This window comes from Hyperolius riggenbachi, chromosome 2 (assembly GCF_040937935.1).
Source record: "Hyperolius riggenbachi isolate aHypRig1 chromosome 2, aHypRig1.pri, whole genome shotgun sequence".
Classification (NCBI taxonomy): Eukaryota; Metazoa; Chordata; class Amphibia; order Anura; family Hyperoliidae; genus Hyperolius; species Hyperolius riggenbachi.
In genome coordinates, this window is record NC_090647.1 from 194504145 (window position 1) to 194520841 (window position 16697).

General features: G+C 45.3%; 1 protein-coding gene across 5 annotated transcripts in view; it reads right to left on the reverse strand.

The window, feature by feature from the left end:
• DZIP1 (DAZ interacting zinc finger protein 1) overlaps positions 1–16697 on the reverse strand; it is a 68759-nt gene that overhangs the window by 21593 nt on the left and 30469 nt on the right. For 4 of the 5 annotated variants that reach the window (XM_068267928.1, XM_068267927.1, XM_068267926.1 and 1 more), the window contains exons 8-10: positions 14757–14805; positions 14189–14257; positions 6426–6479 (exon numbers count right to left, since the gene is read on the reverse strand). In XM_068267928.1, the coding sequence (XP_068124029.1) occupies positions 6426–6479; positions 14189–14257; positions 14757–14805 (172 nt within the window). The remainder of the gene's footprint in view (positions 1–6425; positions 6480–14188; positions 14258–14756; positions 14806–16697) is intronic. The other variant, XM_068267925.1, reaches the window with a different exon arrangement.

Sequence of the window (16697 nt, forward strand, 5' to 3'; positions counted from 1 at the left end):
TATTATCACAGAATCACACTTTATAATAATAATCCTAACATTTGTATAGCGCATTTCTCCTGTTGGACTCAAAGCACTCAAGAGCTGCATCCAGTAAGGGCGCGCTCAAAGGGCCACCCTGCAGGTGGGCGTGGCCTACGTGCTGTCATGGCTGCTGACTAAACTTTAGCACACATGGAATGCCGTGCTTGGCGTACTGAACCACTAATCGGACTGGCTGGAATCTGACTGCATGTTACAAAGCGACACACTATGGGATCCTATCTGCTTTCCTCCAGGTCCACAGATAACGGAGCCTGATGGACAGTGACATCCAGGGACATCTCTGCTTGGAAGCGGCGTGGGTGAGAGCCTTCCTGCTTTGCTTTTGCATGTATCATATGCCATTCTGATTGCTCAGCTGAACCTGGCTTCCCCAGCTCCTCAGATTTGTCTTATGTGCTTTCTGGCAAATGCTGCACGCTCTGCTTATGGATATGCAATCTGCACTGTGACCTCAGGAATAAGTGTGCCTCTCTAATCTGCTCATGCTTTGTTTGTGGACATGCAATCTGCCTGTGAGCTCAGGAATTAAGGTCCGTACACACGTCGGACTGGAGGCAACGACGGGTCCGTCGTCACCTCCCGCTGGGTGGGCGTTCCAGGGACAGTTCAGCGTGTTTACAGTCTGTCTGCAGACTGATACGGCTGGGCGGATCTCTCAGAAACAGCCGTATCAGTCCACCGACAGACTGTACACACGCCGGACTGTCGCTGGAACGCCCACCCAGCGGGAGGTGACGACGGACCCGTCGTTGCCTCCAGTCCGGCGTGTGTACGGACCTTTAGTGTCTCTCCTCAATTTGTTCACGCAGACAGTGATTATTTGATTCCCTGAGGAAAGCTAAGGAGCCTTTGGGGACAGATTTGCTTTGCGCCTCCTCCATTGACTCTCCTTTTCCCTTGCCGGCTTAGGTGGTGTGTGTGCAGTATGTGAGAACAGGATGGTCTGTGTGTATACCGTGGCCACTGTACTCTAGCATAGCAGCCATAAATATATTGATAGCCCTAATAGGCTGAGGCTTTTTAATATTGTTTTATTGTATTTTGTACTATTTTGCATGCAGAGAAACTACTTTTATCTCACCAATATTTCCAATGTAATAAAGTGATTGATTATATACAGTGTTTTAAACCAATTCTGTCTCCTCTTTATACGGTATATGCTTTAGCACGGTTGCACTGTTCCTTAAATGGAGGGTTCTAGCTTGGTCAATTCTTAATTAGAATTGAGAGTTGGAGGAATTTGGAGGTTTTGCTTTGGTTTGTTCTTATACCCTGCAGTGTTAGGAAGTCTTACCCAAGGTTTTATAACTAAATAGATACTGACCCTAGCCAGGATTCAAACCCTGGTCTCCCATGTCAAAGGCGGAGCTCTTAACCAGTACACTATCCAACCACTAGTTTAATAGCCAATGCCTATTAGAGATTGAGATTATAATTGTACAGAACATGTGGGCACAAGGCAGATGGTGTAGTACACAGAATTTTGACTGTAAACTGAAACTTTGTATGCAGATGAGTTTTTATATTTTATTGTGTTTCATATCTATTTTATATCCTGCAGTGCTTAGTTTGGAGCTTCTTCCTTTGGCAGATAGCTGCTTTTGCATTGTGATATTTTCTATGGGAACAATAAACTGGTGTACAGAATGCTCTCATTCTCATCTAGTCCCTGATTCAATGGATTATTCTGCTGGTGATGTTTTCTTAACTTACCAACAAAATATATTTTCAGCACCTAGCAAATTAAAACATGGAGAAAAAAGTAGCACCAAACTAAAATAAATTTGAGACATTTTTATTAACTTTTTTTGATTGATGGTGGTTGAAATAATTATTTTATTAAACAAGTGTGAATACATTGCTTGTGAGAAAAGCTTATTGATCAGGGACCTTAGGTTCGGTTCACAGTAGAGCCCAAATTGGTTTGTTTTTCACGGAACAGACCACAACAGGGGCATTTTGGAGTTGGTGTTTGAATCTGGGTTTTATTATTCGGAATCCCAGATTACACCATGCACCACACCCAAGTATCTCAGCTATTGGTGAGAGTAACAGGGAGGTCACTCAAGTTTGGTTCACACCGTGCTTCACGAGACTCTGGCTTGAAAGTAGTAAGCATCGGAGACACGTGAAGCGCAGCGTGGACCGCAACCCTGTAATTGTGTCCACCAGCTAAGGTACTAAAGCATGGTGCACTGCGTTATCCAGGTTTCCAAATTACAAAACCCGGATTCGAACACCAACACTGGGAATGGGCAACTCAACAGCTTGTATATTAAACACAGGATCCATTCAGATATGTAGTGATTTGTCTGCCCCGCTGTGTCCATTGCGGTGACGTAAAGCAAAGTCTTGACCTACACGATTTTTTACACACACGAGATGGAAGTTGGATATGTCTCATTAGCAACGCTATTATGACATGTCCGGTGAAATGGACAGTTCTAAACAGGGACTCGTGCCCAGGCCACTGACAGCATAGGTGCTGTCACTGTCCGTGGCATGTCATAGCATGGACCCAGGCTCATCTCATATGTCACTGGCAGCAAAGGACAGGCTCAACTGTCACATTTTCTGCAGTGAGTAATTCATTTTTTATGAGGATTGAGTATTCACAAGTAGACAGATGTCAGAAAATGCATATTTCACAAGATTGAGTAATAGCGGACCTGAACTCAAAACGTCCTCTCTGCTTTAAAAGATAAGGAACAGCATAATAACCTTTAAAGAAAAACATTTCTCTGTTATAGCTGATACAAATCCTGCAATACATTTGCAATGTGTCTACTTCCTGCTGACATAGTGTTAACATCCTGTTTACAAATTAGCTGCTCTGCCAAGGACTGCCAAGATTCCTGAGATGACACAGATGAGAGATCAAATTACACTTGCGATTAATCACAGCCGAGGGGGAATTAGACAGGCTAAACTCTCTAAATACATACAGAGTGCATTTCTCTATGTGCAAGTGTTCAGGTCTACTTTATTCATTACCGGATACTGTCAGCTCCATTTCCTCACACCAGCTTTCCATTCACAGATTCTTGCAATGCACACAATTGCATGTGTAGTACAGCTAAGAAATAGAACATTAGTAGCACAGATATGAGTCTAATATTGTTTCCAGTACAGGAAGAGCTAAGAAACTTCAGTTGTTATCTGTTCAAAAGAGCTTCTCTGAGGCACATATACTTCAAAGAAACAGTGACAGGCAGCTTCAGATAAGATTTTTACTGCAGTGAAGTTGAAAGGGTCATTAGCTCTGCTCTATTTCATAGTTTAAAATACAGCGTGCAGTTTGTAAATTGCAATGATGCAATGCTATGAAAAATCAGCTATATACCTGAAAATAAAAACACAAGACTTTTTTCTTCGCTACTAACGTTCTATTAATTATCTGTACTACACATACAATTCATAATATTGTACTTTATTTTGCTTTAGTGTCACTTTAAGACATTTGTTTCTGATGGCTGAAATTACTCTTCGTGAGTCCTAAGGCTCAAAAAATCTGCTAGGAGCCTGTAACAGGCATACACACTGTGACCAGAGGAGCATGTACTTTCTAATAGAGAGGGGAGGGGGGAGAAGAAACATGAACAGTTATCAAAATAGCAACTGGGGATGGTTAAAACGTAGATTGGTCAAATGCTACTTGCCAAACACATGCTGTCTGCAATAGACCAGTGACGCCTGGTACACATATTATCAGCTAACATTGCCATAACCAATTGTTCCGGCTGTACAAAATCTAATCTAACCAATCCTTAAAGTTAACCACAAACACCAATTGGTTCACCCAGAAACTGACACAAGTATGCAGCCTGTGAAAAGTTTGCAGGAACCCTGTCAACACATCAATGTAATCAAATGAAATCCAGTGACTCAAAAGCCAAAGTGACTATGGAGTTCTGAAAGGCATTAGAAATACAGCCAGTAAAAATAACAAGGTAAAATGAGTCAGACCAGCTGATGCCTTCTTCAAGTAAATTCATTTTGCAAGGTAAAGGACAGTACAATCATGAGTATAGGCTGGCTTTATAGGTGGACTGAATTGTGCACAAAACCATGATTATGCTGCCACCTACAGGCCACAAATAATAGCACACATGTTTGTTTTTGTTATAAAATAGATTGACCTTTGACTTCAGCTTTCATTTTAACATTAGCTTCAGTGCAGGGTGACTGCAGGTCAAATTCAGCTTGAAGGGATTTTCCCACTCTTTTCAGCTGTACACAAACCTTCTCCTGAACAGTCTGAGCTCAGGCTAAATGCAGAAAGCAACCTGAACTTTAAAGTGTCTAGAGTACAAATCCTTCGTTAATGTGCAGTTACATGTTTTATTGCATTGCTTCAGACATCCTAAGCACTGCTTGCGTTATAAATATTTTTCGGAATATAAAACGCTCCGACATATAAGACGCACCTAGTTTTAGATGGCAAAAATCAGAAAAAAAAAATTAACTAAACCTAGATGCGTCTTTGGTGCAGGGGCGTCTTACCAACCTACTCCCCTCTAAAATGTCTCCATCTAGGCTACACTGGCCAGCTACACTACACTTCACTAACTAACCCCTTCTGCCCCCCACCAACTACACTACACCTCACTACACTTCACTAACTAACCCCTTCTGCCCCCCACCAACTACACTACACCTCACTACACTTCACTAACTAACCTCTGCTGTCCCCACCAACTACACTACACTTCACTAACCTATGCTGCCCCCACCAACTACACTACACTTCACTAACTAACCCCTTCTGCCCCCCCACCAACGACACTACACTATGCTACACTTCACTAACTAACCTCTGCTGTGTCTCACCTGATCCTGCCGCCGCGCTCCTGTCCTCCATCAGCGGTAATCCGAGGCTGCCCGATCATCCAGATTCATGTCTTCTGTATCATGAGGCTTCCCACTCATTAAGGATGCAGCTCTTTGGCGTCCCATCCACTGCGTTCCTCATCGCTGCAGTCTCGGTATATAGACTGCAGCCTTCCGGTGTACTCGTTCCTCTGCCGATACTCTTCCTAGTTAAAGCGTCATAGGCACTTCCTGGTTACAGCGCACGTGACGTCAGGCGCACGTGCGCTGCGGGTCACACAGAAGAGGCACTGTAACCAGGAAGTGCCTATGACGCGGTAACTAGGAAGAGTATCGGGCAGAGGAATGCGTACACCGGAAGGCTGCAGTCTGTATACCGAGACTGCAGCGATGAGGAACGCGGCAGATGGGACGCCAAAGAGCTGCATCCTTAAAGAGAACCCGAGGTGGCCTTGTATTACGTAAGTGGGGCACAGAGGCTGGTTGGGCACACTAACACCAGCCTCTGTTGCCCCATCGTGTGTGTCAAAGACCCCCCTGCTCGCCGCTATACCCCCGCAGAGCTGGCGACACGCAGCGTGTCGCCAGCACAATGTTTACTCTAGCGCTGTCTGTCAGCGCCGCTCCGCCGCCTCCTCCGCATCGCCGCTACCCGCCCTCGTCCCTTCCCTCCCGCTGATTGGAGGGAAGGGACGAGGGCGGGTAGCGGCGATGCGGAGGAGGCGTGGGAGCGGCGCTGACAGACAGCGATAGAGTAAACATTGTGCTGGCGACGCGCTGCGTGTCGCCAGCACTGCGGGGAGTTTAGCGGCGAGCAGGGGGGTCTTTGACACACACGATGGGGCAACAGAGGCTGGTGTTAGTGTGCCCAACCAGCCTCTGTGCCCCACTTACGTAATACAAGGCCACCTCGGGTTCTCTTTAAGGAATGAGAAGCCTCATGATACAGAAGACATGAATCTGGATGATCGGGCAGCCTCGGATTACCGCAGATGGAGGAGAGGAGCACGGCGGCAGGATCAGGTGAGTATATTCTGGGACCCAAAACCGTACCTTTTGAATATAAGACGCACCCACTTTTCCTCCCCAGTTTTGGGGAAGAAAAAGTGCGTCTTATATTCTGAAAAATACGGTAGCTATAATTAGCCAAATGGACTGCAACTTTAATGCCCCCTGCACACTGCATGCGATTCCGATTTTTCTTTTCTTATGACCAGCTGGGCAATTCCCCACTCACTAGTCCTTACACAATATCACAATGCACAGTGCACAGGTAGAACACAGTTGTTTTTCCAGTGCACCTGCTCTTAGAATTTAGCCTTTAGCCTAATTATCACAGACATTACATTCTCTGCCCAAAATTAAATTACATAACTTCAGAAAGTCAGCACGATCCAACATCTCCTGAAAAGAATCTGGAAAAATGATACATATATTTCTACTAATACAGAACGAAAAGGTAAGGTAGCCATGCGTAGCAAGATGTACAATGGTAGCATGACATATAACCAATGAAAGATAAGTAAAGCTTTCACAAATAACGTGTTTACCTTTCTCCTCTGCAAGCTCCTGGATAGGCTCCAACATATGTGCCTGCTCTGACACTGACCACATGGAAACATAATAGCCAGAGAAAAACATGTAAACAACAAATAAGCGGTAGTAGTAAACCTTGCTCTTGGGTTGTCAAAACAATTTCCATTAGGTATGGATGTGTGAGCTTATGCATGAGATATGGCCTGCATAATCTACTAACAATGCATGATGAGGTGAATTACTCTGACACTAAAGGTGGGTACACACGTCAGATAAAAGTCTTTGGCAAATGAAAGATCACAGACCAATTTTACCCCCTTCCATGTAGTATGAGAGCTTACTCTACACAGTCTAATCTATGGAGCTGAACTCCCCTTCAGACAGAAATCTTTGCAAGATGCTGCACACAAAGATGCTGTACACATGCAACAGATCAGTATCTGCAAAAGATCCGTTCCTACCCTTAGCTATCAGGGACAACTATGAGTTGCATATCCAGCAGTGATGCACTGTGTTTGCACTGAATTATCACAAATACCTTATGTTTTAAGAAGGCAAACTTCTTTTTTTCCCATTTACAAAGGAATATACAGTGTTGTAACATTCCTAGAAGAGGCAGCGGCGGGCAGTCAGGGTGACTACACAGCTGCCTCGGTTTCCTTGGCGGGTCTTTTACCCGTTCCTCTGGCGTCTAACACGCCGAGGACGGGATTATCAGTAGCTCATAGGGTTGCTGTATCGCTACTGGGAGTAGGCGCTTCAGCTGACCTGCCGGTCGGCTGACGTCAGGGGAGACTCGCGGCGCCTCTGATTGGTTGATCGGAGTGGGCGCGGCTGTAGGGTCTCCTCTGCTTCTTAAGCCCTTGGTGTTCACTTGCAAACTGTCTGCTGTCGTGAATACTTTGTGTTAGCGCTCAGACCTTAGTCAGTATCCGGTGTACTTTGATCCGGGAGGAAAACGGGGATTTCACACAAGACTAGGATTGTTATATATTGTTATTACTTGATATTCTGTGTATGACTTTGGCTCACTTCTGACTTTGCTCTTGCTTATCGATTCTGTACTTCTGCCCATCTGATTCTGTTGCTGACTCTGCCTGAATTATCTCTACCCTCTTGCCTGCCGTATTTGTACTTTACCTGCCTGTCTGTTACCGAACCTAGCCTGTCTGACCACTCCACTCACCAGTGAGCCCTTGTCACTGGTGAGGTTCTACTGATAGTACCCACCAGCTCCTCTGGTGAGGTCTAGTTAAACTAATCAGTTACCTAGTTGCACCAAGCACTATACACTTCAGTGATCTGTTAGCAATACTGGTATTATTGGCGATTCTGCAGATCACCACATAATCAGGTATAGTGTCTGGATTATTGGTGATACTGCTGATCACACAATAACCAGACGTCTGTGTTGCTACACCAATCGTTACAGAACAGCAGACCAAGATGTCAATGGATACACTGTGCAGTCATGTTGAACTTTTGATCACGGCTGTTAACCATTTGACTCTCACGGTTAACACCCAACAAACTCAGATTAGTCAACTGTCTGAGGTGGTGCACACCATTCAAGCACTTACTGCACCAGTGTCATCCCCTCTTGTTTTGTAGACCAGAATGCCTCTCCCTGAAAGGTTTTCTGGGCACAGGGCCGATTTTCAAAATTTTAAGAATCGGTGCCTTTCATACTTTGACTTATGTCCTACCTCATCGGGGACTGAGAGTCAAAAGGTCATTTTGATAAAAACTTTATTATCTGGTGAATCGCAGTCTTGGGCCTACAGTCTCCCTGATACTCACGAGGCACTGGCATCTGTTCAGGAATTTTTTAAAGCGATGGCAGTTATATATGATGATCCTGATTTAGCTATGACATCAGAGAGGAAACTCAAAACCCTCAGACAGGGGCATAACACTGTAGAAATTTACGCAGCTGCGTTTAGAAGGTGGGCCGTGTCAGCCAGATTGGGCAGTATGCTCTATTAGATTGTTTTTTTTTTTCAGGATTATCCGATGCTGTTGCTGATTTGATGCTGGGTCATCCAGAACCCAAATCTATGGATGAGGCGATCTCTCTTGCTGACAAGATTGATCGCCGACTTCGATATCAAAGGCAGACTCGGGGTAGAGCCCCCAGGGGAGGTTCTCAGATTGTTTCTCCCACTCGTGCTCCTGCTCCTCCTCAGGACGAGCCAATGCAAATTGGACACACCAAGTTCTCTGAGGTTGAGGGAAACAGGTGATATTCGGAGAGACTCTGTCTGTTTTGCGCAGAGACAGGACATATGGTCCAAAATTGCCCCAAGAAGGCTCAAAAGCTGGTACTTGGTGGTACTATCCTAGGCGATCCTATCTTGCCTTTAAAGAATAATCGTGTACTCCTCCCGTGTTCTATTACCTGGGAAGATAAGGTACAGTCTACCCAGGCCTTTATAGACTCAGGCTCCCCAGCCAATTTCATGGATTATGATTTTGCTGTTAAGTTTGGTTTTCCCTTCCGTTCTTTGGAACGTCAGCTTGTTGTTACTGCCGTGGATGATTCTCCACTGCAGGGAAACCAATCTCTCTTTCAGACTCCTGTATTGTTATGTCAGGTGGGGGCTCTACATAAAGAACAAATACAATTTCTTGTTCTCAAAATGGCTACCTCCACTGTAATTCTTGGTATGCCGTGGCTTCAAAAACACTCCCCTCAGATTGACTGGAGTACCGGACAATTGTTGAGCTGGTCCTCCTATTGCCATCATCACTGTATGGAGAAGGTCACGGTATGTGCCACCAAGGTCCAAGTGGAGGGGTTGCCTACTCAGTATTCTGACTTTGCGGATGTTTTCTGTCCCCGGGCCACAGACAGACTTCCACCCCATTGAAATTTTGACTGTCCCATTGAGTTGAGATCAGGTTGTATGCCCCCTAGGGGCCATTTGTATAATCTTTCTGGGCCTGAGAAACTTGCCATGCAGGAGTATATCAAAGAAAATTTGGCCAAAGGGTTCATCGCTCCATCTAGGTCCCCGGCCGGGGCAGGCTTCTTTTTTGTACAGAAAAAGGACGGGGTCCTTCGGCCGTGTATCGATTACAGATGGTTGAACAAGATTACTGTAAAAAATCGTTATTCTCTCCCTCTAATTGATGATCTATTCTCTCAGATTACACATGCAAGTGTCTTCACTAAACTTGATCTCAGAGGGGCATACAACCTGATTCGCATAAGAGAAGGTGACGAGTGGAAGACGGCGTTCAACACGCCCGATGCGCACTACAAGTACCTTGTTATGCCCTTCGGGTTGTGCAACGCACCCGCCGTCTTCCAAGAGTTAATTAATGAGGTTTTTAGAGAAGTCCTGGGGCGATTCGTCCTCGTCTATTTAGATGACATTTTTTCATCCAATTTAGCTGAACACAGGGAACACGTGAAGTATGTTTTAGGGAAACTTCGGCAGAATTCCCTGTATGCTAAAATTGAGAAGTGCCTTTTTGAAGTTCCTGAGGTTCCCTTTTTGGGGTACGTAATCTCTACTGCAGGATTGTCAATGGACCCCAGGAAGGTATCTGCTGTTCTGGAGTGGCCGCAACCCTTGGGGTTGAAGGCACTCCAGCGATTCCTTGGCTTTGCCAACTACTACAGGAGGTTCATAAAGGGATTTTCTTCTGTGGTATCACCTCTTAATGAGCTTACCAAGAAGGGGGCAGATACCTACAATTGGTCATCAGAAGCTCAGTCTGCCTTTTTATCACTTAAACAGTTGTTTTGCTCCGCTCCCATTTTGAGACATGTGAACGTTGCTCTCCCTTTCATTGTTGAGGTGGATGCTTCTGAAATCGAAGTTGGGGCTGTGTTGGCTCAACACTCCAGTCTACAGGGCAGGTTGCACCCCTGTGCATATTTCTCTCGGAAGTTTTCTCCCGCTGAGAGAAATTATGATATTGGGAATCGCGAGCTATTAGCTATCAAGCTTGCTTTTGAGGAATGGCGACATTGTCTTGAGGGAGCTGAGCATACCATAACGGTCTATACCGATCACAAGAATTTAGAGTATATTGAAGGGGCTAAACACCTCAGTCCCAGGCAGGCTCGTTGGTCCCTGTTTTTTGCGAGATTCAGGTTCATTATTACCTACAGACCAGGTAGTAAAAACATTAAGTGCAGCCCTCTACCCCGGTATACATCCTTCCCGAGAAAGTGGTTCTTGCTGCTACTGGAATTTGGGAGGATGCGGCTTCTACTTTGGACTCGTTTTAACAGGTGGATGAGAGACGGTCTGAGGAGTGGGAGTTTGCACCAGGTGACATAGTGTGGGCACTGCCTTCCAGAATAAGGGGGGGTTAGATCTTCCCATGTGTCCCTGTTAAATCCTGCTATACAGGTAGATTCCTCTTCCTCCCTCCCTTTGGTGATTGATGCGGAGGAACTTAGGGAAGAGGTTCAGGTGAGACCAGGTGGACCGTGTCCGGAGTCCACGCCTCAAGGGGGGGGGGGGGGTTACTGTAACATTCCTAGAAGAGGCAGCAGCGGGCAGTCAGGGTGACTACGCAGCTGCCTCGGTTTCCTTGGCAGGTCTTTCACCCATTCCTCTGGCGTCTAACACGCCGAGGATGGGATTATCAGTAGTTCATAGGGTTGCTGTATCGCGCGGGCGTGCGCTTAGACAGGACCTTTATACTGGGAGGAGGCGCGTCAGCTGACCTGCCGGTCGGCTGGCGTCAGCTGACCTGCCGGTCGGCTGACGTCAGGGGAGACTCGCGGCGCTTCTGATTGGTTGATGGGAGTGGGCGCGGCTGTAGGGTCTCCTCTGCCAAAGTGAAAGAAGTATCTGATCCCCTACAACCCAGATAGAATTCTGGCTCCTACAGATTGGCTATGTGGGTAAGGGATCAGCCCACAACTACACAGGAGGATCTTGGTTATGATCTGAAGGCAGTTGGGAACACAGTCAACAAGAACACCATTGGTAACACACTAAGACATAATGGACTGAAATCTTGCAGCGCCTGCAAGGTCTCCTTGTTTAAAAAGGCCTGACTTTAGATGGCCAGTGAGATACTAAATGACTCAGAGAAGGCTAGGAAGAAAATGCTGTGGTCAAATGACACCAAAATCAAGCTTTTTGGCATCAAGCTTTTTGGCATTAACTTGAACCACCTTGTTTGGAGGAAGAGAAATACTGAGTATGACCCAAAGAACACCATCCCCACACTCAAGCACAGAGGTAGAAACATTTGCTTTGGGTTTTTTTTTAATGCTACAGGTTAAGGGCAACTTCAGGGCAACTTCACCACATTGTGTGGCCATGAATTTTGGATGGGAATCTCATTTCCTTGCCAGAACACTGAAGATGGGTCTTGGATGAGTCTTCCAACATATGACCCAACACATACCGCCAAGGAAACCAAAAAGTGGATAAAGAAGAAAGACATTTAAGTGGACCTCTGCTGTAAGTGGAAAAGAACCAGAATGACACTTACTATGACTGTTCCCCATCTTTTTTTATCTAATGCAGCAACATGGCAGCTCTGGAATGCAATATAGTGTGGATGGCATGGCATAGTACTTCTCTCTTCACCTCTCCTCTCTGAGATAGGCTGGTTCAGTGGCACAGGTAGAAGCAGAGTACCTCTCAGACCACACTTTAATAGTGCATACACACGAGGTACGGCTGTCGCCGCAACCACGTAGCACGCACGTGTTGCGGCAACAGGTCGCCCGTGTGTATGACGCGCACGCCCTGAACCGTCGCCCGTCGGAGCTGTCGCCAGGCGATTGACATGTTCAATCGCCGGCTACAGCTGTCGCCGCACCTTCGCCGCAACTGTCGCTAGTCCCGCATGTGTATGCGGGCTAGCGACAGGAGACCTACGCAAGTGAATGGAGCATCCGGCCGGGGGATACTCCATTCACAAACAGCTTCCGCCGCGTCTCTGCCTTTCTGGCAAGACGTGTGGACAGCTGTCACCGGCAGGGAGCTGTCGCTCCCTGGTCGCGTAAATGCATGCAACGGGGGACAACTGTCCCCGTGTGTATGTAGCTTAAGGCTCCTCCCACCCACACATGACACAATCTCCTAACAGACTTTGCAAAGGCAGAAAGCTGTCATGGCAGTTTTCCAGAAAGGGGGCGTGACTAACCAACAAAACTTGGATTTTATGGCACAAGTGGCCAGCTTTTAGGCATTTTTTCCTGCTACTGTTATAACTTCTGCTACATGCTCATATAATTTTTTTTCTTTTTACACTGGAGGTCTCCTTTAACCTCTTGAGGACCACAGGCTTACACCCCCCTAGTGACCAGGTGATTTTTTACAATTCAGCACTGCACAGCTTTTATGGTTTATTGCTCGGCCATACAACCTAGCACCCAAATAAATATTACCCCCTTTTCTTGCTACCAACAGAGCTTTCTTTTTTTTTTTTTAATTAATTAAAATACATCTTTAAAAAAAACAACAACAATTTTTCTTCTGCAGCCCTCCCACCTCCAAAATTGGCCCAGGACTACGATCCATACACTATGCTATGCTTACATGGCATAGCACTATAGCAGGGATTAGATTATGAGCCCATCCGAGGGACAGTTAACTGCCAGGCATGTCCTAAGTACAACGCTGCACTATATCGCAGTGCTGTACACAAATAAATTACCTTCCTTTTTCTTCAATTCAGCCTGCCAGCTCCGATCGCGGCTGGCAGGCTGATCGAGGCGGCTTTCCGTGGGACCCTGCAGGGAATGGGCGCTTGAGCGAGCGGTCGTTCCCTGCCAAATCTCGCGAGACCACCATGATGCCAATCGGCGTTAGGCAGTCCTGGGGGAGCCATTTTGCAACCGCCCACTGGCGTTAGGCGGTCCTGGGGGAGTCATTTTGCAACCGCCCACTGGCGTTAGGCGGTCGCAGAGCAGTTAAGATCATGGAGTGGTATTGCCAGAATATTATTTACCACACTGTATATTGGTTGCTAATGCCCATATTGGACAATGAATGAATGTCTACCTGTAACTTAACCACTTAAGGACCACGGGGTTTTCTTCTGATCGGTGCTGCGTGGACTCTCCAGCCCGCAGCACCGATCAGGAAATAGCCAGGGCAATCAGACTTCCCCCCCTTTTTTCCCCACTAGGGGGATGTCCTGCTGGGGGGTCTGATCGCCGCCGGCTGCCTGCACTTTCCGGGGGGGGGGGGGGCTCTTCAAAGCCCCCCTCCGCAGTGCTTTCCGTCCTCCCCGGCTTTCCCTCCCTCAGACAGTCTCCGTGAACTAGCATGGAAAGGCCACTCGATCGAGCGACCGTTTCCATGCTATACCACTAACGACCCGCCGACGCCTATGGGCGTTAGGCGGTCGTTAAGTGGTTAATCTCTGTATTGGATTTAATATAGCAACCTTTTCACACGCTGCTCATAGGTGAAAGTGTACCTTTATAAACCTATTCTAATAACCAGAAGCCAATGTGTTGTGAGCAAACCCCCCCCCCCCCTTATGATTGTTATATGTGCTCAGACAGCAATGAGGCAGAAACAAAAATTAAAAAAAATTAACTTCAAATATATACAGGGTTCTTTTTGCCCAAGTAAAACTACAAACTTTAGAATTTATGTCAAAAACAGATTTGGTATTGCCTGTTCCCAATCTGTTTGAAGATCAGAACAACCCTGCATGTCACATTGGATGGTCCATTCGATATGTGCTTGGCCAGCCTAAGAGTATGTCTACGGTTTATCTCCAAAGTTCTACAACCATGCTGAATCCTTCTGTTAGGAAAAGCAAAAACAGTAGAGTAAGTTACCTTTTGTTATGGATGTGGTAACAGATTGCTTTCTTTCAGCATGCTGCAATGACTGCCCCAATGTTGGCTCTACAGAGTAACAAACACAGCATATTTTATCACTTTGTTACAGACAATTTTCAAATATAAAATGATATTAAGGAGAATAAAACATGCTATTACATACACTGGATATAGATAAGCTACTATCTCGGGTGTCGCAATGTTTTGTTCCTGGGTTTAGATAACTAACAGCTAACATAACTAATGCAACTATTCTTCAGTCTGTCTGGGTTTTCTCCTAAAATTCAAAAGCATATTGGAAAATAAAGTAGCTTCCACTCACAGTGAGTGGCTGTACATGTATTCATATGCTTCTACAGTAAACACAGATGTGAATTTTTCAAATATTTCTGTAAAGTGCTTTTGTAAAATATTGAAGTTAAAAGTTACCATAATTACTAATGAGACCAACAGGCTCACTCCCATCTGCTAACTATAATGACAAGGCATTGGGGTACGCATGATAAATATATATGGCTTGGTTCAGGCAGTCAGTAATGACATCCCACCAAATGACAGCTCTTACCTGAATATTTTTTGACAACTGGTGATAGTTTTATGGATAGTTCTTTTAACTGAAAGAAGAAATGCTACAATTAGATATCGAAATTGTTATGCATCCACAATATTTCTTTAAAGAACACCTAAAGTGGGAGGGATATCGAGACTGCTATATTCCTTTTAAACAATACCAGTTGCCTGGCATCCTGCTGATCTTTCATGGATCAGTAATGTATGAATCACACCTGAAAAAAAGCATGGAGCAAATCCAGTCAAGCTTCCGAAAAATATCTAATCTGACTGCTTGTTTAGGGGCTATGGCTAAAAGTATTAGGCAGAGGGAATAAGCTCAAAGAGCAGTTTCCATTATGCACTGTAATTTGAAGGCTATACATTATCAGAAGCTGCCACAAGATGTCAGTAAAGCATTTCAATCCATAGGACAGATTCTAACAGTAAGGTTGGCCTATAGATAGGCGATGGTACCTCAACTTATCGTCCACAGATATAGATCTTATTTCCATACAGGTAATATGAACATATTAGCAATTTATTTCTTAGTTGGAAAACGGACAGCAGTATATTCAGCTAACTAGTAGGCCTGTCCTAGGTCATTCACAGCTATACATTCATCCCATTTGTTACAGCCACTGTCACGTGGGGAGGACCATGAGGACCACCAAATGTCAGTTATATGCCTCCATATGTAAGAAGGCTCTCAAGTCTAATTCTCTGTTGAGGCCATGTGGATACAGCGTATCAAGCTTATATATCCACATGGCCTCCTTGCAATAAAGCAAGTCGTCATAATCACCTCTTTTTGCATATACATGTGATACCATATTCATTTACTTAGAAGACTGACCTATACACCTGCCAGTAGTATGCAGCCAGTGGAGCCAGAGTCAATGCCTAATCTAAATACTTGTTTTGTGTCAAGGGTTTCAAAGTTATGAAAAGGCAGGAAAACTGTACAACAGCCAGTTACATCACATTTCTAAGATGAAGCAATGGCATCTTCCATATTCTTCATACTCAAAGGTTCCTTTAAAGGTTAATGTGATCCCAAGGCAGGTTTAATAAAAAAAATTAAAAAAAAAGTTAGATACATTCCTTAGTAGAGGAAACTCTCTGGATAGTCTATAAGCTCCCCATATCTTCCTTGCCCCACTGTTGCCATGCATGGACCCTCTGAACATAGCCAACAAGAGCTTGTGGGATACGTTCTCATGGCCGCCTTCCTCTCCACGTATGAGCATGTCTGTACTGCGCCTGTGTAAGTAAGGCTGTCCCTGTGCAGCAAGCTCATCCACGAGCTATTGTGCAGGCGCTGCCATACTCAAGCAGGTGCAGTACAGACGTGCTTGGGCATGAAGAGGTGGCACCAGAGACTACCTTCTCCTTAGGTAAGTATTCAACTTTTTATTTTAAAGCCACCTCGGGTTTGCTTTAAAGAGACACTGAAGCGGAAAAATAAATATATGATATAATGATTTGTATGTGTAGTACAGCTAATAAATACAACATTAAGAGCAGAGACATAAGTCTAATTTTGTTTCCAGTACAGGAAGAGTAAAAAAAAAACTCCAGTTGTTATCTATGCAAAAGAGCCATTGAGCTCCACGACTTTCAAAGTCGCAGAGAGCTCTGTCTGAAGCTTGTTATCTCAACTGTCAGCCACAGTATCTTCTTTTTCTCTCCAGAGGACAGGTCAAAAGTTCCCTAGCCTGCTCTGTAAAATCATTTAGAATGCTTAGTAGTGTGTAAACTGCAAATATTAGAGAATGATGCAATGTTAAAAAAAAACTAATGATTGTGGAACTTTCTCCGTGATCAGCGCACAACGCGTGCGCTGACACGGCGGAAATCCTCCACAAGCGTATATTTGCAGGCACCCAGCAAAAGGTGCTACGCACCTGTAGAGGGAAATTCCTGTCGGCAGATGGCGCTGGGGAGTGCAGAGGAA